General features: G+C 35.3%; 2 protein-coding genes across 4 annotated transcripts in view; one reads left to right on the forward strand and one right to left on the reverse strand.

The window, feature by feature from the left end:
- The window catches only part of LOC306880072 (transcriptional repressor protein YY1-like), a 672,069-nt gene that overhangs the window by 260,270 nt on the left and 386,508 nt on the right, over positions 1-25,291 (reverse strand). The window lies entirely within an intron of this gene.
- Positions 1-25,291, forward strand: part of LOC306879911 (MAM domain-containing glycosylphosphatidylinositol anchor protein 2-like) — a gene marked incomplete at both ends in the record, with an annotated part of 192,085 nt that overhangs the window by 101,994 nt on the left and 64,800 nt on the right. Inside the window, 4 exons of the mRNA XM_079433149.1 lie at positions 3,383-3,579; positions 12,530-12,662; positions 13,944-14,213; positions 20,944-21,273. Of these exons, the coding sequence (XP_079289275.1) occupies positions 3,383-3,579; positions 12,530-12,662; positions 13,944-14,213; positions 20,944-21,273 (930 nt within the window). The remainder of the gene's footprint in view (positions 1-3,382; positions 3,580-12,529; positions 12,663-13,943; positions 14,214-20,943; positions 21,274-25,291) is intronic.

Consider the following 25,291-nt stretch of genomic DNA (forward strand, 5'->3'; position numbering starts at 1 on the left):
TCTGGAAAATAATCATGAAGATAACAAAATAAAAGTTTGTTAGAAACCAGAATATAAAAGGATATTAAGATATCTTTAATACTTCTTGAGTTACAGACATGCAAACTTTGAAGAAAAAAACCTGGAAAGTGCATTTCCCTATTTTTTAAACGGTCACCATTTGCATATAATGCAGCAAGGATGGCTAAAGTCAACAGACGTATTAATATACTTATCAGTCTCTGTGTAAACATAAAAAATGCTGCTGTTGTGTTTCTAAAGCCATTTACCACCCCCCCCCCCCAAAAAAAAATTAACGACAATAAAGAATCATGTCTTAATGAAAGTGAGGAATCAGCATTCAAGGTGGCAGCGTCCACTCGCTGATTATGTTGGATCTCGAGCGAGCGGAGACGCTGTATTTCTTAATGTTGTAAGTGGGATCTTATTAGCGTCGTTTTGGCCTGGAGAAGGTCAGCACTAATCAGTTTTGATTCGGATCCAGAATCTCTCGCGTTCGCCGGTCAAACATTAGAGTTCATGAAGAATTTATCCCATTTAACACCGCCGGTCTCACCCGGTTATGCAACTGCATCTGTCTTTAAAGAATTATTAGCAGGACGTGAGAATTAGCAAGTGAAATGACATCAGATTTACAATAAGTGCCATTTGGAAGAGCTTAAGGCGTCACGCTTGAGAAAGCAGTAAATCTGTCCAGTTCATCGCTTCGGCAAACACAGGTTAATCGCCCGTCAGATGTGACGCGGGAAAGATACATAGAATCTCTTTAATATCTCAACAGTTTCTCCTAGACGGATATGGAGTAAATGGAGAGCAAACGTTTCTGATCTCTTGTAGCTCTAGACTCTCATTGTCGACTCATTTGTGTCTTTTTTTTTTCAAGAAGGTTTAAGAAAATTTATTCATTAATTCTCGAAATTGCATCTCAAAAGTCTGATGAGAATATTTATATAAATACTCATAAATTCTCATTAAATGATCTCAGCTGCTCTACATTTATTTAATTTTTTTACACTCTAATATAAATCATACACACACACTGTAAAAAAATATTTTATGTAAATAAAACTATAAAAATGTTTGAAGTATGTTTTACAAGAAAAAAATATTTCAGTTTTTTCAGCTTTAAAATAAAAAAAATGGTAACACTTTACAATAAGGTTCATTAGTTCACGTTAGTTAACTACATTAGTAAACATGAAGTAAGACTGATCAATACTTCTACCGCATTTATTAATCTTAGTTAATGTTAATTTCAGCATTTACTAATGCATTATTAAAATCATGAGTTGTGTTTGTTAACATTAGTTAATGAATGCCAACATGAATTAGCAATTAATGACTGTATTTTTATTAACTAACATTAACAAAGATTAATAAATAGTGTAATAAATGTGTTGATTATTCTTTGTTCATGTTCATTAATGCATTAACTAATGTTAACAAATGACACCTTTTTGTAAAGTGTTACCAAAAAATGTAATGTTACTTTGTAATTTAATTGTAGGACTAATTATTTACATTACATAAATTCAAATTAATTAGCCATTTTTTCACTGTAAATCCCATGTGTGTGTGTGTGTGTGTGTGAGTGTGTGTGTGTGTGTGTGTGTGTGTGTGTGTGTATATTAGTGCTGTCAAACGATTAATTGCAATTAATCACATAAAAAATGTAAGTTTTTACTTTCATAATATATGTGTGTGTTCTGTGTATATTTTTTATGTATATATAAATATACACACGTATTTACATGTCTATATTTATATTCATATAATTTATATTATAAATAAATATATTTAAAATATAAACATAACATATTTTTTTCTGAAATATATACATGCATGTGTGTGTATTTATATATACATAATAAATATCCACGGTACACATATTATGTAAGCAAAAACTTTTATTTTGGTTAATCGTGACGGCACTAATATATATATATATATATTGGAGAAACATCTCAGACAAAAATGTCCTTGAAGTCTGTTGAACTATGAAACCTCGGAGCAATATCTGTGTCCAGCGGGAATAACTGTGGGCTCAAATGATGTCAGGGCCGATGCTGTAATAAGTGTGCTGCTGGAGGTCAGCGGTGGTCCATTGTGAAGGCCAGCAGGTGGGGGTTTGTGTCCCTGGCGTGAGGGATCGTCCTGCCAGGTCATTGATCAGGAACGTCAATCTGTCCTCCAGAGGAAAGTATAAATAGAAAGAAGCAGGCAGCACCTGAAATGATGTTCGTTCTCCTCTGGGAAAAGCCGGAGAAGGCATTGAGTGATTTAGTCCATCGCAGTATTTCACTCTCTCTGTTTCTGTCACTGTGACAGTGAGGCAATCTTTGTCTTCTGTTGCTACTCAAGCAGATTCACAAAGAAAAAAGTGTTTGTATCTTTTATAAGGGTTTTAATGGCAGAAAAGTTATTTGAAATTCTATCACTGTGTATAAGAAAAGGATTATATACCGAGATACTAGCAATCTTCTTTTATTTTTACAAGTGCAAAAAATAAAGTGCTCAGTGCATTTAAAACATTTCAGTCGTTCAGCAAATTTGATATATTTGCTTTCTTGCCCTTGTGATCTTCAAAATATGGGTAAGATCAATCGACAACTGAGATTTCATATTAATGAATACAGAAGTGTGACAAATAGAGTTTTTCTTGTGAAATAGTGTTATTTGGTACGTCCGATGTGTCGTTAGCTTAATATGGAACAGAAATTACTACAAAACTGAAAGTAAATTGATTAACTTAATACTGTACTCTATAATGTGAAGGTAGCTGGTTCTTTATTTTTTATTTTGTTTAATTATACATTCTGTGTATATATCTTGCAGTTCTGACTTTTTTCATAGAATTCCAAGTTTAAATTTCGTTATTTTGAGTTTGTCTCAATTCAGATTTTTTTTAATGGAATCGCACATTTAAATCTCACAATTCTGAGTTTATGTCTCATAATTTCACTATTTTCATAGAATTAAGTTGAAATCTTAAATTGAAAGCTATTCTGAGGTTATATAGCAATTCTGACTTTTTGTAGAATTGCACGTTTAAATCTCGCAATTCTGAGTTAAAATTTTAAATGCACTGAGGACTTTAGTTTGTGCACTTCTAACACGTGAAGATTGCTGAATGTAATCCTTTTCTTTTATACACAGTCAATGAATTTCAAGTGTTGCATTTTTCACTCTTTTTGGAGGAATTTGTTTGTAACGTGGAATCATGTTACATGTGGATTAAAAAGTATGAAAGATCCTCTACTTCTCTCTCTTTCTCTCTTTTTAATTATTTGTTTAGAAAAGTTGTTTTCAAATGAACTTGCATGACTTTTTGTGTTGTGCTGTGAGTTGCGTCACCGTGTGTTGTTGTTTTTTGTCTGGTCAGATCTGGACGAGCCTGTGGTGACGGTACATCAGAGTATCGGTGAAGCTAAAGAGCAGTTCTACTACGAGCGGACGGTGTTTCTGCGCTGCGTCGCTAACTCCAACCCTCCCATCCGCTACAGCTGGCACCGCGGACGAGACGTTCTCTCGCAAGGATCCGATAAAGGTGTGGAGATCTACGAGCCCTTCTTTACCCAGGTAAGAATGTAACCCTTGCTCTAAATACTGCTGTAATACTGTGCTTTTCTGCACTAGCATGTTGGTAATACAGTATATCTGCTAATTTAATAAAAGTAATATATGCAAATCATAATCCACTTTTATACAAATAAATATGTTTTCAAGGATGCCTTGAAAAAGGCAGTTCTGACTTTTTCTTAAAATTGCAAGTTTATTTCTCGTAATTCAAACTTTTTTCTTATAATTGCAAGCATATTTTTCCCAATTTTGAATTAAAATCTCGCAATTCTTCCTTTTTTTCTTGGAGTTGCAATTTTATTTTTCGCAATTCTGAGATTTTTCTTTGAATTTCAAGTCTATTTTTGCAATTATGCATTAAAATCTCACAATTCTGACATTTTTCTTAGGATTGCACATTTTTTTCTTCCCAATTTTGAGTTAAAATCTCGCAATTCTTACTTTTTTCTTAGAATTGCAATTTTTCACAATTCTGACATTTGTCTTAGAAATTAAAGTCAAATTTTTGCAATTCTGAGTTTAAATCTCGCAATTCTAAAATTTTTCTTAAAATTGAAAGAAATAAACTCGCAATTACGTTTTTAAATTATTCTCTTTTGTGATGGAAACAATATTCAATAGAAAACAGCTGTGTACACTGTAGTAATATTTCACTGTAGTTTTTACTGTATTTTTTTTATCAAATAAACGCAGCCTCAGTGAGCAGAAAAGACTTCAGAAGAAAAAGTCTAAGTCTAAAAAGCATGGTAATACTGTAGTACTTTCTAGTTCTTTTTTTGTTGGTTGAAGTGAAAAGTAAACTCTTAGTTGTAATATTTCCATCTAGCTGGACTAGAATCTGTTTAATTAGCTTCATCAGCGTGAAGCGCTCGTTCTCTGTGGTAGTTCAGTACATGACGACTGTTAGCGGGCCAGCTTTACTGTCATTCGTGTTTTTCACCGTCATTTTAAACTCAGCACGAGGTGATGCTAGTAATTAGCACGTCGTAGCATGTATCTGTCTGCTCTCTTCCCTCAACGCTGCCCTGCTGAGTGCCTCAGATCGCCACGTCTCAAGCATTTTGCATTTGTTTTGTGGCTAAACATCAGCTGCTGTTTCTCTGTGTGTGTCGCTGGAAGCCATCAGCAGCGTGTGTTATTTTTGCTGTAGTTGTCAGGAGAGCAGCTATAGCTGTGTCTGTTTCTCTTTATCGTGTGTTTGTCACTGAAAAGCCAGTCCTGTCTCACTTACTGAGATATCACGCTATGAGCAGAAACCAGGTGTTTCTGTGATGTTTACCTGTGCAAATCACACTGGGGTGTTGCAAACTGCTGCTAATTTGTTCTGAGTGGATTTTGGATATTTGTGATCCTGGACCACAAATTTTTTTTTTTTTATTGATATTTAATAAATAAGCTTTCCATTGATTTATGGTTGGTTAGGATAAAACAATATTTGGCTGAGAAAAATCTAAATATTGAGAAAATCGCCTTTAAAGTTGTCCAAATGAAGTCCTTAGCAATGCATATTACTAATTAAAAATTAAGTTTTGATATATTTTCCAGAAAAAGTATTGAATAAAAGGGTGCCGTTAATTGTGGCCGATGTGTATTATGCTGGGTACACACTAAAATATTTTTAAAATCTTCAAAATGTGAGACCACAAACATGAGGACATAAAAATTCTAGATTGAACAGTTTGCTCCTATAGTGTGTGGTGTGCTGCGATGTGACAAAGACAGCACACCACACACCAACAGATGTTCTACCAGAGTCCCGACTGTGAACACGGGGAACCTCGCAAAATCTCTGGAGACTTGAGAATAAACAATATATACATTTTATTTACAATTTTAAAACAAAGTGTCACGGATTCTGGAAGAGAGATGAGGCGAGGACTCAAGTGCAGGAGAATGGTGGGTCCTTTAATAATAAAACAAAACAAAAACTGAACAAAAACCACCCCGAGGGGGAAAAACATGCAGGCAGGCCGAGACTGCAAACACACACACAACGGCAAACATCTCACATTAAACAACAAAACAGCACAGGACTGCAGACACCAGGAGAATAAATAGGGAGACAAACGAAGAGGACACAGGTGAAGTCACTGAAACAATAATGAGATAACAAGGAGGGCGGGGTCAGACAATAGACAGGAGAGCACATCACAAACCACAAATAACAAGCCATGTGCTCAAACAAACACAGTGACATCTGGTGGCCAATCAGGGCACACCAGCAGGACGTGACACATAGAACATACAAGGGCAATAACATATAAATCACATCAAATACAATAATAAACAAAAAACAATAATAAATAAATAAAATAAAAAATGAAAAGCAATAAGAAAATTACATTTCCTTATAACAAGTATAAATAATTACAAATTATTCAAGGCTTTAAAGTCCCAGTCTTTGGTAATGGCAGTAAGAATATATCCTTTTGTGCTGCGAAATGACTGCGTCCATCTTCTGTCAGCTCACTTTCTGATTGGATATTGTTTCGTTTCACATGATAATCTGCAGATCATACGCGTGTTTGTCCTTGCCCCCCCCCCCCCCCCACACACACACACACATCAGGATTTCTGATTCGCGATCGGGGCGCCTCCAACGTTCTTCCGAGCAGATTCAGTCACTCTTAACACACCTCACACCACAGGAAAATCTGATAAGATAATCTTTAGATCCACCAAGATAATCGGGACATTCCCTAGGATTGTTGGAAGGGTAGAAATCGGCCCAAAATCAGCCCGATTATCTTGTGGTGTGTACCCAGCATTAGAGAAAAACATTTATTTCATAATGATATTTCTCCCATTTTAAATTCTTATTATCCAATGAAAGGTTAGATTTTTGGGATTTTTTTAAATAAAAGATCAAAAGGATTAACAATGCAGATTAATTTTCACAGCCTTCTTTGATCATATTTACCAAGGGTGCCGATATTTTTGGCCATGACCGTATATACACACACACTGTATCATTTTATTTATATATATATATATTGCTTTCAAACAGTAAGCCATAGAGCTTTTATTTTGGAAGAAAACCACAGGGAAACTCCTCTTTTCAAATTTTTCTCTTTTGTTGACCACTGCTTTCTCTTTACAAACTTACGGAGATTTTTGGCGTGTATCAAGTGCACGATTCAAAGAGTTCTGCATTTATGGCATTGTTTACTGCATAATAATCGAACAGATTCCACATATGTGTTCAATGATCTCACCATCCGATAACACACACACACACACTCTTTTCTCTGATCTGGTGAGTGTGAGCAGGGCTGGACTGGGACAAAAAATCGGCCCTGGCATTTTGGCCCAGACCGGCCCAATACATACAATCAAAATACTACCCATCTTTGCACGCTCTTGAATATGTATACCAGCTCCTATTCCATAAAAGCACTAAAGCCATATAATAATAGGTAGGAAAGAGTGAGAGTTGACACATTAAAAACTTCTAAAAAGTGTAATTTATTAATGTAATAAAACTATAATCCACACTGATGAATCCTAAAGCTATAGGCCTATATAATTATGACATCCATCCTGTGTATGTGCCTGTGTGTTTGAGGGAGAAAGGGAAGAGACATGATACATTGTTGATCAGATGATCTGTTTCCCATAGTATAGCATTAAATAAACTGTAAAATTACTTAGTCAAATTTGTTAACTCCTTGGATAAACCTTTAAAAGCATAAGAAGGCATCCTGTCTGTGTGTGTGTGTGTGTGTGTGTGTGTGTGTGTGTGTGTGTGTGTGTGCACACAGTGGTGTATAAAGTACCCGAAAGCCATACTCAAGTAAGAGTACAGGTATCTTACCAAAAAATTACTTTGGTAGAAGTTGAAGTCTTTGTTTAGAATATCACTTGAGTAAAAGTCTTAAAGTATATGATATGTATTGTACTTAAGTACGAAAAGTATTTAAAAAAATCTTAAACGTACTTAAGTATTGAAAGTAAAAGTACAAGTAAATGCAAAATGGAAAAGAAGCAAATAAACACCGTGCACTTGTTTGCACGGTTTGCAGATGAGCAAAGCTGTTCTAACTTACAAACGTCAGACCACTGATTCTCAAACCTGCTTTCCTGCAGTCTGTGTTCTTCTGACTATGAAATATAAAAATATAAAAACTCAAGTAGGCTACAGATACTCCCAAAAAATACTTAAGTACTGTAACGAAGTATTATTACTTCGTTACAATACACCTGTGTGTGTGTGTGTGAGAGAGCGAGAGAGAGAGAGAGAGCCCAAAAGGGGAGTTGTTTAAAGATGTGATTGGGTCAGCCCAATGTCAATTAAGAAAATAACCAATGGGCTGCTGATTAAATGTCTCATGGGCCGGTCTGTCTGGGGGGAAAAAATCCTAAACCGAATTTTTTTGACAAATACATTAAACAGCCGCAAAGACCACAGCGCCGTCAACTATTTAGGCAGAAAAAACTATAGGCTGCTAAGAGTTTTATGGGCCGATCAGACAAATATGGTATGAGAAGATGTATAGGCCCGGCCCAAAAAGTACGTCGGCCCAGCGGGAAAATGCCCGGTCTGCCAGATGGCCAGTCCGCCCCTGAGTGTGAGTGTGTGTGTGTGTGTGTGTGTTTATTCTGTGCACTGATATCAGGCAGACACAGACAAGGAGGTATGATATTCATAAGAATGAATATATCAGTGTAATCGACATCAAAGTGCCGCCTCGTCTGCTAACCGTCTGAAGACCCCCTGCATCTGTGACACGCGGCGAACACGATAAGCCGCTATCACTTCTGCAAATTAAAACTCCAAAGGTTAGCTTTGAAACGAGGAACGGCTGAATGGATTTGCAGTGGAAGCATAATGACATCCAGATTAATGATGATGAACGCTGTCGGCGTTCCTCACGCTTTATTAAATGCTCATCATATAATCTGACTGCTGTCATGAGCGGAAGTTCATGAAAGTTTTTATTTTATACATCAGGATTTAGCGCCTGTTGATCTGACAGATGCAGGGTTATTATAGTTAACTAAAACTACAACCAAAAAACCTTTTGTTACTTAAATAAAATAAAATAAAAATAAAAAATAAAAAAATAACATTTTAATTCAACTAGTTCCCTTTCAGTCAATCATATTCAACGTAAGGTCAAGTGACTGATGTAAATGGGATCTCGCCAGAGAGCCCAACCACCTTCGAATGTTAACAAAACAAGCCAATGACAGTTGGCGTGCAAATGCACATCAGCTTTTCACTTCGGAGCCGAGCCTTCCTGCTTGTGCAATCACCGAAGACAGTGTCTACAGACAGCGAGTGCGTTGGCATTACGGTGCATCAGCGGGGGTTGCCGTCCAGTGCTGCCGGTTTGGACGGCGCACTGCAGCTCATCAATCTGCAGTCACGCAGCAACCTCTCCTGGGCGCTTCAACACTTTATTTTCTAAAAGAGCTCCACGAGCGACGGGCGTGTTTTTAAAGATGGCTTCCCGCTCGTGCGTTTCTGGATGTGGTCGTTTCCTGGCTTCATCTGACGGTCACGATCGCTGTGGCTCATGCTTGGGCTATCATTAACGGAATCAGGCATTTGCGTTCTCAACTACCTCGACGACTGGCTCATACTGGCCCAGTCTCGAGTGCAGTTGTGCGAACACAGGGACACGGTGCTCAGTCACCTCAGCCGTTTGGGGCTTCGGGTCAACTGGGAAAGAGTAAACTCTCCCCTGTGCATAGGATCTCTTTTCTCGGCATGAAGTTGGACTCCTTCAACCTCACAGCACGTCTCTCAGTAGAGCGTGCTCAGTCGATACTGAACTGCCTGGAGTCTTTCCAGCGCAAGAGGGCAGTTCCACTGAAACAGTTTCAGAGGCTCCTGGGGCATATGGCATCCGCAGCCGCTGTCACGCCGCCCGGATTGCTTCATATGAGACCGCTTCAGCGTTGACTTCACGACCGGGTCCCGAGATGGGCATGGTGACGCGGCACACACCGGGTCTCAGTCACCTCGTCCTGCCGTCAGACCTTCAGCCCGTGGTCGGGTCTTGCTTTTCTTGCAAGTGTCCAGGCATGTTGTTGTATCAACAGATGCCTCTACCATGGGCTGGGGTGCCATGTGCAACGGCATGCAGCAGCGGGGCTCTGGACAGGGGCTCCCGACTGCAGTGGCACATCAATTGCCTCGAGTTGCTAGCAGTATGGCTTGCTCTGCGCCGCTTCAAAATGCTGCTACATATCAAGCATGTACTGCTTGTCATGGCGACCGTTGCGTACATCAACCACCAAGGTGAAATGTTATCGCAGACTGCTCTACACTCCTCTACTACACAAGCTTTCATGTGTGCAGTTGCCAGATATCAGAATCAGAAAGAGCTTTATTGCCAAGTATGCTTGCACATACAAGGAATTTGTTTTAGTGTCACAAGCTTCCAGTACACAGAGACAACACACAGACAATAAAATTAAGATGAGAATAAAAACACAAATATGTAAATATAATTAGACAAAAATAGAAAAAATAAATTGAAACAATTTAATAAATTCTATGTACAGTTGTGCTATAGATGATAGAATAGAAATAGATTAGAGTGAGATGCAGGGATGTACTAGGATGTAGGTAGGGCTGTGTATTGGCAAGAATCTGGCGATACGATACGTATCACGATACAGGGGTTGCGATACGATATATTGCTACATATATGCGATACGATATATAGATACTGTAAGCAAGGCGATATATTGGGATATTTCTTATTTTAGGAATAGGATATATATTTTTTAGGAAAGCTGTCATTAAGAACACACCACCATCAAGTTCAAGTTGAGCTTTATTGTCATTCTGCTACATGTGTGGACATATAGTGGAACGAAATGCCATGTCTCGCAGGACCACGGTGCTACATACTAGTTAAACATAAGATAAACATACAACAATGCAAGTATAAGAGAAAAAAATAAAAAATATATGACTATACATTTACTATAAATACTATAACTAGTATACCTAGTTGCCTAGACATACACAAACTGAGACTGTACAAGAACTTGAAGTTTGAAATTATGCAAAAGGATAGAAATAAAAATAAAAATTGTATATATATTTCGTACATTAAATTGTTGTGCAGATTAAAGAGAGATTTTGTGGGAAGCAGCGCATAGTGCAAACAAATTTGTAGTGCAATGCTCAAGTAAACATTTTTTTTATTGAGTCTTTGTAGCAGGGAGTGATCATAGAAAGTGTCTAGTGTGCATATAGTGGAATGAGTGCGTTACTGCTACCATATGCAAACCTTAGCAAAAAATAAATAAATAAAAATAGTTTAACCAGAACACACTGGGATCTGCATTTGCAATAATCAGTCCCTGTAACATTCAACATTATTGAACCATTTTTTGTGCAGTACGAGTAAAGGGGGAAATATTCAAGTGCTTGCATGATTCTTTAGTTAAATGTATGTATAAAATGTATTTTATAAAAATATATAAATATATATTTATAGACTCTACTTTAAAGGTTCACAGTTTAAGTTTACAATTGTGACATGCAATGTCATAACATTTGATCTGAACAAAAAAATTACATCTGCTTAATATCAATGAAAAATAAAGTGCTTGCAGGATTCCTAAAGAAAACAAACCAAGTGTAAAACAATCAAATAAATACAGATGTTAAACATTCTCAGAACTTTTCAACTTGGATTTCACAGGTTTTTCAGTTTGTATTTATGTTCCGCGTGGAATCGTCGAGACCGGGACGCGAGCACCGCCCCAACTGCACAAAACAGCAGCAGCTTCAAAAACAGTCCAATCAGTCAGGTCGAAACAGGCTTGTAAATCCCGCTCTGCTTCATTAGTTCATTTTTTAACAGTTCTTAATACAGGTTTAGCTGATTTCAGTTTCTGCCTGTAGGTCGGTATAAGATGAACCAAACAGTGACCAGAGAGCCCCAAAGCTGCCCGTGGGACAGAGTGATATGCGTTTGCTACTGTGGCATAACAGTGATCCAATATATTACTGTCTCTGGTGGGACATGTAATGTGCTGTCTGTATTTTGGCAGTTCCTGGGAGAGATTTGCTTTATTATAGTCCCAGAGAATGATTAAAACAGAGTTCAAATCCCCGAATCAAAGCTTCACTGTTACAAGGATACATTTTCTGCCTGTTGTTTTGCTTATTTTAAGCAATCTGGCAACCATGCGCACGCGCTCGCTCCTCACTGTGGAATTAGCCTCTCCGATGATGATCTGAAAACAGCGACAAACAAGCTGGAGTTTAGTAATCTAATTTAAATTATCACTCAGCCGGTCTGTGTTTGCGATTATGGTTGCTGAATAAATGCACTTACTGAACCCCTGTTGTTTTAATAGAGAAATAGGCTATTGCAATTTTTAATTAGTGGAATTGCTAGGAATTTCACTGCTAAAATATTTGTCATTTGTTTTACCAGTTTTCATAATGTTCATAAATTTTTATCAGTTTAACCATTATACAGCATGACAAAAATGACTAAAATCTGACTAAAATGCTCATACATTTCATTGACTTAACCTTGACTAAACAAAAACAGGACAAGGTTGACTAAATATTATAACTAAAATGTACATTTGAGCAAGACTAAGACTAAATTAAAAATGGCTGCCAAAATTAATACTGCTGTACGGTTATATAATAATAACCGTATTGCTAGAATGTCAAGTTTTCATTGACTAAAACTAGACTAAAATATTTTAGGTTTACTTCGATTAAAACTAGATTAAAATGTTGAGTCTTTTAGTCGACTAAAACTTGACTGAAACTAAATATGATAAGGTTGACTAAATATGATTAAATAAAAACTAACAAGGACATTTAACACGGGACTAAGACTTTACAATAGCTGACAAAATTAACACTAGTGTGTGTAATGCATTGTTCTCCTGCAGTATGTACTGTATGTGTTGTGGAGCACACATTTGCACACGTCTTTCTGTCTGTCGCTCTGAGCTCCAGGGGGAAACCAAGATCTTGAAGCTGAAGAACCTGAGACCCAAGGACTACGCCAACTACAGCTGCATCGCCTCCGTCAGGAACGTCTGCGGCATCGCCGACCGCAAAGTCGTCTTCAGACTCACCAATAAAACCGGTCTGCTGTTTTCTCACACGCTCTTAACTTTTATGTATTTATTCATTATTTATTTCAGTTTTAGTAATTTTAGTAACTTTTTTTTCATTTCCATTATTATTATTGTTATTATTTTTAGTTTAAGCTTTTCATCTAATATTTTTATTTATTATTTTATTTTACGTTATTTTACTTTACTTGATTTTATTTTATCTTACAGAGGCATTTTTTAATAGATTTTTAATAATGAATCCACAGTTCCTTCCGGTTCCTATGAAACATGTTTTATTCACTCTTTATTTGATGGAAAGTTTTAACGTTTTTATTCAAAATTGCACTAAAAATACAAAATGTACAGTTTTCACATTTTTATTAGTTTTTTTTAATGGCTACATTATTTTTATTTGTTTTTATTAATTAGTTTTAATTTACTTAATTTTCTTTATTTTACTACTACTAATTAAACCGAACGACAATGCGAAATGTTGCCTTGGCAAGTAGCTGAAAGTACTTTTTTATATTTTTATTTTATTTTGTTGTATTTTAATTTTTAATTTTACTGTATATAGCTTTATTTCAGTTAAAGAGGGCACTTTTAATAGTTTTAGTAGCAAACCGTGACTAAAGATCAGTGACTAATAATATACTAACATATTTTTGATAATATTATTAATTATATTTTATTATATATACAGTATATTTTCTGTTTTAACTTTCATTTTAGTTAAATTTTTAGTAACTTTTGTTGTGTGTTTTCTCATTTATATTAGTTGTTTATGTCTATATAGTTTTTATTTATTTTTATTTATTAGTTTTAGTTTACTTTATTTTAGTACTTCAAATTAAACCGAACGAAAATTAGAAATATTGCCTTGGCAATTAGCTGAAATAACTTGTTTATTTTTTTTTTTTTATTAAATAAAAAAAAAATTATATAGCTTTATTGCAGTTAAAGAAATCAATTTTAGTAGTTTTAATAACAAATATCAGTGACTAAAGGTCAGTGGTTAATGATATACTACTATAATGTCTCTTAAAGTTTTATTTTTATATTTAATTTTTATATTTTCTCTTTTCACTTTTATTTTACTAAAAGTTTTAGTAACTGTTTTTTTTGTTAGTTTTTTTAATTAGTTTTTATTAATGTCTATATAATTTAGTTTATTTAGATTCATTTTTGTACTTCATTTAATTTCAGTTAACATATGTTTTATTTATTTTTTAATTATAGTTTTAGTTAACGATTTATAAAGACACGCACTTTAAAAATAAAAGTCCTGAGTAGTGCGCTGTGTTTCTCAGCTCCGGCCTCCATCAAGCTGCTGGTGGAGGATCCGATCGTGGTGAATCCGGGCCAGACGGTGTCTCTGGTCTGCATCACGACCGGAGGAGAGCCGGCTCCGAGCCTGGCTTGGACCAGCGGCTCCGGATCTCTGCCGGAGAAGAGCCTGATGAAGGAAGGGGTTCTGACGCTTCCAGCCATCGCCTCCGAGGACGCCGGCGTCTACAGCTGTATCGCCAGCAACAACGTGGGAAACCCGGCCAAGAAGTCCACTACCATCATCGTACGAGGTCAGCTCTGCTTTACACTTCATCTGACCATCAGTCTGCAGCCAGTCTGTGTCAGGGAATCATACAGATCACTTATGATTCATTTGGGAATCGTTCTTTAGCCAGTTCGTGTCACAATATATATATATATTTTTTCATAGTGACATTTATTTTCATGACAATTAAATACTTTACTTCTTTAAATACTTACAATTAAATCTCATTACTTTAATGCATAAATAGATATAAAATTGAATTAATACATGAATGAATAATGTTAAACAAAAAATACAGTAGAATTTATAGTAGAATTAGTAGAATTTGTTTTACTGGCCAAAAATATCACTCTGAAATTTTCAGGTCATATTTCACTGCAATCATATGAAAAATATAAACAATCGTATTTTGTGCAAATAATATTAAGGCTGTTTTTATGACATTTAATGATTATGATGATTATAATGATTAGGATCATTAGAATTATTGAATTAATAAATTGTAAAAAAAAATATTTATAAATAAACATTGTTATATTTAAATATATTTATATAGTAATTACAAATTAAGTTTTATTCGGATTTGTTTAAATAAAGAAAGAAATAATAAATAAATAAATTGTTAAAGGTGTATATATATTTATATATAATTATAAATTATGTTTTTAGTTGTACTGGACAAAAATATGACTGTAGAAATTTTAAGGTCATATTTCACTGCAAAATCATTAAAAAACAAACTAAATAAAAAACAATCATATTTTGTGCAAAGGAAAATAAAGCCGGTTTTTATCATCATTAAGAATTATGATTAATTATGATTATTTAATTATTTAATTAATTAATAATATATAATGCATAAATAAATTTGGTTATATATTAACATATTTCTATATCATTGCAAATGGAGTTTTCATTAGAATTTGTAAAAATAAATAAACATTATGTTTATAATTATAAACAAAGTATTTGTCTTATAAGGCCATATTTCTATGCAAAATTACAAGTAAGAAAGGTATTTTGTGCAAAGAAAATCAAGCCTGTTTTTAGTTGTCGTTTTTTTCTCTCGCATAGTAACATTTATCTTCATTCATTTTTATCAATTTCCCATTATAATAAATAAATACATACATATGTTTTTTAGTATAATTTCCTGTGCTGTAAAAACTAATTATAATAATAAATTCACAGTGTAAGATTGTAATTTGTACTTGTATGCACCCCAGTGCTTAGTCAACAGTAGCTGATAACTGAGTAATTTAGGCTGTAGATGTTTGTGGTTTCTGGCTGTGAACACTCATCAGTCAGCAGCGTCGCTCCCTAACGAGTGGACTCACAGACACACGTGTGTTTGTTTGTCACACTAGTCCTTGAGAAGCCCTCGTCGGGCGACGTCTGTGTTCAGCAGATGGAGGCTTTACTCCACAGAATGCCATGGCTTACGCTTTGGCCTGTTCCTCCAGTATCCCAGCATGCTCTTGGCACGCCGGCGGCCCTCCATCATGATCCTGCTCTGGATTAAAGGATCCGCTCTGCTTTCCAAAAGTGGGTCAGTTTGCAGCATTTGTCCGACACAGAGCTCTTCTTCTCCTCTGTTTTCCTCTGGGGCTCTGTCATAACGTGGCTTTTACAGATCTGCTGCGTTCACACTTCAACCGCCCTCTGTTTACATTAGTCCACTGATATCATGTGTGTGTGTGTGTGTGTGTGTGTGTTTGCGTGTGTGTGTGTGTGTCAGGTGAATCTCTGTGGGAACAGTTCCTCCTCAGGTGCGTCTCCTTGAGTAAAGTCACAGCTCAGGCAGAGCTCCATCTGTCCCGTCACACACGCGTTATGATCGGCCTCGTTACACACGACAAGGACAGTCACGCGACCGCAGATGATAAATCAGCCACAGAAACTATTTCACAGGTCAAATCATACTAAATATCCACGTTACAGTGATTAATAAACGCTCCACAGTCACGTGTCTCCGAGACACTCGGATGGTGAACTGCAGTGTGATTTGCTTTAAATGTGAACTCGTGTTCTTATATAAAGCACTGTGTTTAAAACAAGTAGTGCTGAACACACATGATCCACCACTGTGATAGTTGTTATAGGTTTCTATTTTTATTTAAAAAAACTTTTTTTTTTTAATAGATTTATGTTTTATTTAGTTTAGTTTTTTATGCTTTATAATAAATTCATATTTGCAGCTTAGTTTAGTTTTTGTTTCATTTGAGTTTTTCCCAGTTTTGTTTTTATTTTTATTTCAGCTGACAAAAAAGTTTTAATTTAGTCTGTATTTTTATTTTAGTTAATAAAAATAATATTTTTTTTTAATAATGATTTCAGTTAAATGAAAATAATTTAATTTCACTTTTAGTTTTTAGTTTTATTTCAGTTAACAAAAAGGTCTTAGTTAAATTGTAGTTTTTATTATTTAATAAAAGTATTTGTAGTTAAAAAAGACGTTTTATATTTAATTTTATTTTGATTAACAACAAACACTTAATTTTAGTTTTTTTTTCAGTTAATGAAAAGGTTTTAATTCATTTTTTTATTTTATTAATTTAGTGTTGCTCATTATTATTTATTATTATTCATAATTTATTATTTATTTATATTATGTATTATATATTAGTTTTTACCTAATTAACATAAAATAATAATGAATAGTTTATTCAAATTACAATATGTATTTTTAATATAAAATAATTTTAATATAAAATGTTTTAGAATATTCATAATATTTTATAGTATTTTCATAATTTATATAAATAATAATGAAAGCAATAATTTTAAAAAATCACATTTAAATATAAAATAATATCAAATAATTTTAAATGTAAATTATTAACAGAGTTAAAGTGAAGCAGCTCTCTATTGGATTCATTTTGCCAAGGTTGTTCTGTAGGAAAAAATATCCATCAGTCTTTTCTAATGGAACAATGTTTTGTTCTAATTATATCCACACAATATAGAGTGTTTGTGTTGAATTATGTGAGTTCTTAAAGGAGTACAGCAGGTATAGATCTAGAGAGCGTCTGCAGCTGGAAACACGTTTCATTGAGTGTATTTGAGGTCTGTTATGCAGTTAGTCACACGGTGAATAATAATGTTCGCTCATGAATTTATCCCATGAATGTCTGACATGAGCTGCGCTGTAGATCTACAACATGAACAGGAAAGACTTTTCATTTTGAGCTCCAGTGGTGAATATATATAGCTCATTATTGTAATGCGGTTGGACAGTTTTGTGATATTTTCTTTCTTTTTTTTCATTCATTGTTCTTGACTATATTTATTACATTTTCTTCATCACAAATTAAGGCATTAGAAATACTAACATGATGTATAAGTACTTACATATTTTCTACACATTTCTATTAGACTTTTTATAAATTTGCCATGAATTGTTCAAGTGAATCTTGACTTTCACTAATGAGGAGAATATAGATCAACCAATGACAAAGCAGTTCTCTGAAATAGCTCAAAGGTACATCTCATGAACCTTCAATTGGAAAGCATATATAGACTGAGGACAACACAAGACTTACAAATGAGGACTTTCTCATTTGTATTTTCGTCTTTGTGCACATATTTCTTTTTCTTTTCTATTTCACAATGACGTGATTTTTTGGTCAGACCACTAGTAAAAGTGTAACTGTGAATCATATCCAGTCTTTTTCAATCAATATCCCACATACAGTAATGTGCACTTTTGAAAGGATATATGACATACATAAGAATGCAGCCTTCTCCATCTCAGTAGTGACTATCATCCAAACTGTTGCCATAGTTTACATCAGGTAATACTAACAGAGTGCACTGTTATATTGACAACATTACTAAGCATTTTGCCTATCTTGTTTGTGAACAATGACACAAGGACATCAGGCATGCGAGAGGATTTTACCCCCCGCTGCCTGGCCAGAGCCAGTATAGCCTGTGATGCTGAAGAGGTTCTTTGCCCTCTCCCAGACCAAAGACGGGATACTGGGGCAGAATAATTATTTTTGTTGTTTGCTGCATTGTACTGTACTCTACAGTACATTAAATTGAGGAATAAAACATTTGGGGTGTACACAAGCAACACTTACAAAATTTGAATTTCCGTTTTAAATAAATGCTGGATTTTGTAGCTTTTCATTAATGAATAAAAAAAACTACATTCATATATAAGTACCGCAAATTAAAAAAAATATTTTCATTTATCAAGGATGCATTTAATTGATCCAATATGACTATAAATACATTTAGATATTACAAAAGTTACATATATGTAACGGAGCCGACGAGATGGGAGGCGTGCGGATCCATGTGCAAGCTTTTATTATGAAACATGGTCAAAAACACAGGCAGGGTCGAAAAACAGCACAGGCAAGACAAAAGAGCAATCCTAAAGGGGCTTGAGTCAGATGACAGCAAATGTAATCCAGAGGGCTAGACAAGAGGGGTAATCCGTAAATGTGAGCAAAAATCCAGGCGAGGCGCAAACACAGTCCGAAACAGCAAGCAAAGGATTAATCCAAGATATGTAGGCAAGAATCAGGAATTAGGAAATCAGGAAACACAATGAGACTAGACTGAGACTAGACTAATGGTGCTTTCACACCTGCCTCATTTAGTTTGGTTGAATCTCACTAGAGTTCGTTTTCCCTCTTGGTGCGGTTTGTTTGGGCAGGTGAGAAAGCAGCAATCACACTCGGGTGCGCACCAAAAGCGGACCAAACAAGTGTACCGAGACCTCCTTGAAGAGATGGTCTCGGCACGCTTTCAAACGAACCCTGGAGCGGTTCGTTTGTGGTGAGAAAGTAATCCGACGCAACTGACCAACGAACCAAGCAAGCGGTATCATAATTCATAACGGGAAATATGTTATATTAAAAGCAGCAGTCAGTGTCTTTTGTGTCTAGCAGTCAAGCGCTTTGAGTACCCAGAAAAGCACTATATAAATGTAACAAATTATTATTTTGTGAATGCAAGTGAGAATTTATGAGAAACTTTGATTTTGTTAGTGAGAATATTTGTTATTGCAGTTGAAAACCAAAGAGCACCTCTTCATATTAAAATGTGGTGTAATTAATTACTCTTCTCCGCGCATTACAAGAATGCTGTCCTGACGAAGCCTCGATTCCCTCTGCCTGTAACTGCATTATATATATATAGTGAAAATATAATTATATATAGATGGATATATTAGAGAGGAATGATAGCTACATTCGTTTTGCGTTTGCCAGGACAGCTATAAACCCGCGGAGCAAACTTGTCAATTCATCTTGATGAATGACACAGAGGAACGTAAACAAGTGAACTCTGACCAATAAGAGGACAGCTTTACTCACATGTGACTTGCATAAACACAGTTTGGTACGCTTTGCAATGTTGCAGTGTGAAAGCGAACCGAACCAAGAAGAAAATGCAACAATGTAACAAATAAATCCCTGTTTCATACCAAAGCAAACGATCTACAGGTCTGAAAGCACCCTATGACTAGAACTAGAAACTAAGACGGAAATGGCTCCGTAAGGCAGCTAACACTAGGAGAGTAATAGCTCTCAGGTGAGCGTGTGATTGATGATGGGAAATGCAGTCCAGTGTGACGTGTGGTGTGAGAGTCAATATGATGGAGAGGCGATCTCTTGTGGCAGTCGGACGGAAGGCCACGAACCAGATTCGTGACTATATATATATATATATATATATATATATATATATATATATATAATTCTATTTTTTAAGTATATATTTATAAAATGTCACAATGCAAATAAATAAATAATGGTCCTAAAAAAAATTATTTGCTAGAATTTTACAGAAGTAAAAAATAAATAAAAAAATGTAGTATATATTTATTAAATGTCACAATGCAAATAAGAAAATAAATTGAATGAATGAATGGACTAAAAATTTTCCCTGCTAAATCAAGCAGTAATTTATTTTTTTGGCTGTGAAATGTGCACCATACAGGTTCTTGTGAGTTTCGTGAGATTCACACGTTGTTTTTCTCATTGGTGATAATGTGAGTTTGAAGCAGTAGTTCTTGAGTATGATCTCTATTATTGAGGCCGTGTGAGATGCATTAGCTGCATCATTAGCATCAGGAGGGTCTGCTTTTATCTGCTCTGGAAGCGCGTGTGTTTCTGCATTCAGTCATCAGTAATGAGTCTGTGTTTGTGAAGCATCGTCCTTGTTTCCTTCTGCTCCGTCCCGCTGCGTTAAACCCCACACCTCGATGGGAAAGCTGTGTTTGTGCGCCGCATCTCGTGGAAGTTTAACGTGCTCGGCTTGTGTTTGTGATGGTGTAACGGCTCTAGTGTGTGTTTGCTGAGCGCGGTGGACACATTAGCACTGACATTAATTGGAATATTTTGCCCTGAAGAGAAATTAGATTTATTTATTTACTTCAAGCAATTATATGCAATCTTGCCCAAATTATTTGTGATGTTTTATTAGGACTGTGTTTTATAGAAAACTGCAGCGATGGCAGATTCACGCAGAAACACAACAGAATCAGAGATATGAGTGTATCATTAATCAGTAATCATTTGAGTGAATGATTTGATTGAACAAATCATTTGAGCAAATAATCACTAATTTTGTTGCTGAACAGATCAGTGTGTTTGAGCAAATCATTTGAGTGAATGATTCAGTGATTCACTCGGTTCATTACTGAACGGATCAGCATGTTTGAATGAATCGTTTGGAAGCTTTATTTTTAAGAGCCGGTGAGTCAATTGTTTTACGGTTGAGTTTCTGTGTTTGCTCAGCGTTGAAGAAGGGACGCTTCTGGATCACTCCGGACCCGTACCACAACGACGACAACATCCAGATCGGCCGGGAGGTGAAGATCTCGTGTCAGGTGGAGGCCACTCCGCCCGAGGAGCTGCAGTTCAGCTGGCTGAAGAACGGCCGGGCGTTACGCAGCTCCGAGCGCATGGTCATCACGCAGACTGACCCCGACATCTCACCCGCAACCACCAACCTTGACATCATCGACCTCAAGTTCACCGACTTCGGAACCTACACCTGTGTAGCAGCGCTCCGAGGAGGAGCCATCCCCGAGATCAGCATCGACGTCAACATCTCCTCCACCACTGGTGAGTCTCACACACACACTATACTTTTTTTTCTTACCTTTATTTATATAGCGCTTTTAACAATACAGATTGTGTCAAAGTAGCTTTACAGTATCAAATAGAAAAATTGTGTGTCAATAATGCAGAAGGACAATAGTCAACACTCAATTTTCAGTCAAAGGCAGTTCATCATTGAATTCAGTGATGTCATAATCCAGCTCAGTTCAGTTCTAATAGTATTGTGCAATCAAGTCGACGATATCGCTGGAACTTAAGTGTCCCCAACTAAGCAAGCCAGAGGAACCAAAACTCCATCGGTGACAGAATGGAGACAAAACCTTGGGAGAAACCAGGCTCATTCGGGGGGCCAGTTCTCCTCTGACTAGACGAACCAGCAGTTTAATTCTAGGCTGCAGCAAAGTCAGATTGTGCAGAGGACTCATCTGGTTCCTGTGGTCTTGTCCCGATGGCCGTGTAGGAGACAGGGTCTTCACTGGGGATCAGTCTCTGGGGTCATCTAGGTGTCCTGACTGTAGAGGTCATCTCTAGGTGCTGATCCACCATCTGATCTGGATACAGTCTGGATTGGGTGGCTACGGTGATCTCGGAATAAGAAAGAAACAGACTAATATTAGCGTAGATGCCATTCTTCTAACAATGTAACAAGTACATCAGGTGTTTTGGGAAGTGTTCCTGGTTCCGGTTGACCTAATTAATGCAGCCTAACAATCCTTTAACGGATCTGAATAATAGAAGTGTATTAGTGTGTTATGTGTAAACCAGGTTAAAGAGATGGGTCTTTAATCTAGATTTAAACTGACAGAGTGTGTCTGCCTCCCGAACAGTGTTAGGTAGATTGTTCCAGAGTTTGGGCGCTAAATAGAAAAAGGATCTGCCGCCCGCAGTTGATTTTGATATTCTAGGTATTGTCAAACGTCCAGAGTTTTGAGATCATAGCGGACGTGCAGGACTATAATGTGATAAGAGCTCTCTCAAGTACTGAGGAGCTGAACCATTCAGGGCTTTATAAGTAACTTCCTGGTTCTAGTAAGAACTCTAGCTGCTGCATTTTGAACCATCTGGAGTTTGTTAATTAAATGTGCAGAGCAACCACCCAATAAAGCATTACAATAATCTAGCCTCGAGGTTATGAAATTTCTGCATTTGACATTGAGAGCACACACACACACGTCTGTTTTTGTGAGTTGTGGGGACTCTCCATAGGCGTAATGGTTGTTATACTGTACAAACTGTATTCACTATCGCCCTACACCAACCCTACACCTAACCCTACCCCTTACAGGAAACTTTCTTCATTTTTACTTTCTCAAAAAAAAAAAAAAATTCTTTATGATTTATAAGCCATTTGAAAAATGGGGACATGGGGCAATGTCCTCATAAATCACCTTCTCCTTGTCATACCCATGTCATTATACAAATTTGTCTCCTCATATGTCAAAAAAACACACGAGCACACACATACACACACACACACGAGCACACACACGTGCACACACATACATACACACACATTCACACCCTATACACATTACATTTTTATTACATTCATAACAAAATTACAATTGTATTTATTTAAAATTAAATTGGTTGATCTGTTTATAATAAAGTGCAATCATTCATCTCAGATCATCGGATCAATCCTCAGTCATCAGGACCAACAGTGATTGTTAAACCTGCAGAAACCACAGTGAGAAGAAATCCTTTACTTGTAAAATTATATTAATATTAATGATTGGGTTCAGAGTTTCCGTTCACTTCTTGCTCTGGTTTCAGAAACTCTCCAGAGCCGAATGTTCTAAAGCATTAGTCATTTATTATAATATAATGTAATTTATGTATTCAGAATTACAATTTTATTTTATGTTTTTTTTTTATTCATTCACAAAACATTAATTTATTTATAATAGTGTTAACTTTTTATTTATTCATAATAGTTTTTTAATAATTTAATTTAAACACTGACTCCTGCGTCGTTAGCAGAAGATCTCTGATAATCTGAGCGCTGTCCATCACACCTGTGTGTTCGTTCCCTCGTTAGTGCTTGGTTGGAGGTGAATGTAAGTGTTCATCATAGTGTGCACTTACTGCTCTCAGAGCGGAAGAACAACAGTGTCGTTAACTCTGATCAAAGCCTCTGTTTAAGTACAGGCGCTGTAATAGAGAGTGTCTGATATTAATCTCAGCTTCTCTGAGAGCCGCTCTGAGCTCGATATGTGTGCTTTGGTTGTGCTGCAGAACTATAGGAAGAGGATGGCCTTTATATATATTTTTTATATATGTTTTTTTTTAGGAGGGGGGTGCACAGTATATTGGTTTGCATATGAATGTTTGCATTGTTAGTCTGATTTAGGGCTGTCTGATATATCAGATATTTATTTCGTCTTATCTTGTTCATTCGGCCATTAAGACCACAGGATTAGTCAATGAGCTGAAAGTCTGGTGTTCAGAATCAAGATATCACATTTTGCTGAAAGATGATCTTGTTGATAAGAACATAAATTAAGAGGGTAAACTGAGTAAATTTACTTCATGTTTGACAGTCTGCCTGAACGTCTATATGGGTGCATCTAATTTAATTATTCATTCATAATCACTTTCTTTCTTTCTTTCTTTTAAAATGTAATGTTTATTTTAGATTTATTTTATGATATAATGTATTTTATTTATTTAATAAAAATTGTATTATATATATATTTAAAAAAATTTATTCACTTTGTTGTATAATTAAATGTTTGTTTATCATTTAATTTATAAATCTGTTTTAAATATAATTGAATGTCTGTTTTGTGACATTTCTTTATAATATTATACATTTAATTAATTAATTAAAATATAATTATGTATTAAAGTAATTTATTTATAATTAATTTTTATTTTTTTTATTTTTATGCATTCATTTATAATAGAGACTATTTATTAATTTCATTTAATGTTCTAATTTTATTTATTTTAGTTTTCTAAAGACCACAGCGGTGCTCAGTTTTGTGATGTTTGTTTGTTTCTAAATACTTATTTATTTATTAATTATTTTTATTTAGCCTTTATTCATTCATTTATAGTAGACATTATTTATTTATTAATTCATTCATTAATTTATTTATAAAAAATAATTTATTTATCATTTAATTTTTATTTTATATTGATTTTTATTCATTTACAGTAGTATTGAGTTATTTATTTGTTTGTTTGTTTATTTAAAAAAATATTTATTGCTCTTTTAGTTTTTATTTTATATTTTTTATTCATTTATAGTAGTAATGATTTATTTATTTATTTATTTGTTTGTTTGTTTATGTTTTCTAAGGACCACAGCAGTAGGTCAGTTTTGTTTTCCCTTTTTGTGACATGAGCCAATAAAGGAAGTCAGAGTAAGCTGAAAGTCAGGTAGCGCAAGTTCTTACATTTTGATTAAAAATTATCTATAAGAACAAAAATTAAAGCAGTAAATAGTGTGTATATAGTTCATGTTTGTGTATCTGCCAGCATCTGTGATGTTAATGTGTTTCTCGTGTTTGGGTTCGGGATGAATCCGTGTCGTCATCGCTGTTTCTGTGATCTGCTCTCAGGATCAGGAGCTTCTGAAGAACCCATTAGAGCTCCTAATAAAAGCGTTTAGTGGAGATTACGCCGCACGTTTGCCAGGGATTCACGCTGTGGAGATGTTTGGAGTGAGAACGAGCCCAGAACATTCAGAGCTCGAGCCAAACTCACCTCCGTCCAGCAGTCCATCTGATGAAACGCTGCCAGATCCACAGAGATCTGCACGCTACTGGAAGAATCGGCTCCGCTCTGGCAAAGCAACACTAGTTTTAACTATAGAGCACATTTCATACACAATTATGATTCAAAGTGCTTTACATAAAAAGTACAAATTGTAAATATTTAGAATTTTTGCATTTTGTTTTTTTATATTATTTCTATTATTTAATTTTTTTAATATATGTAACATTTTATATTTCCTGTTTTCGCTTTAATTTTAGTTAATTTTAAATATTTTTTTATGTGGTTTTGTACATTT

The sequence above is a fragment of the Barbus barbus genome (assembly GCF_936440315.1).
Source record: "Barbus barbus genome assembly, chromosome: 14".
In the NCBI taxonomy this organism is placed as follows: domain Eukaryota; kingdom Metazoa; phylum Chordata; class Actinopteri; order Cypriniformes; family Cyprinidae; genus Barbus; species Barbus barbus.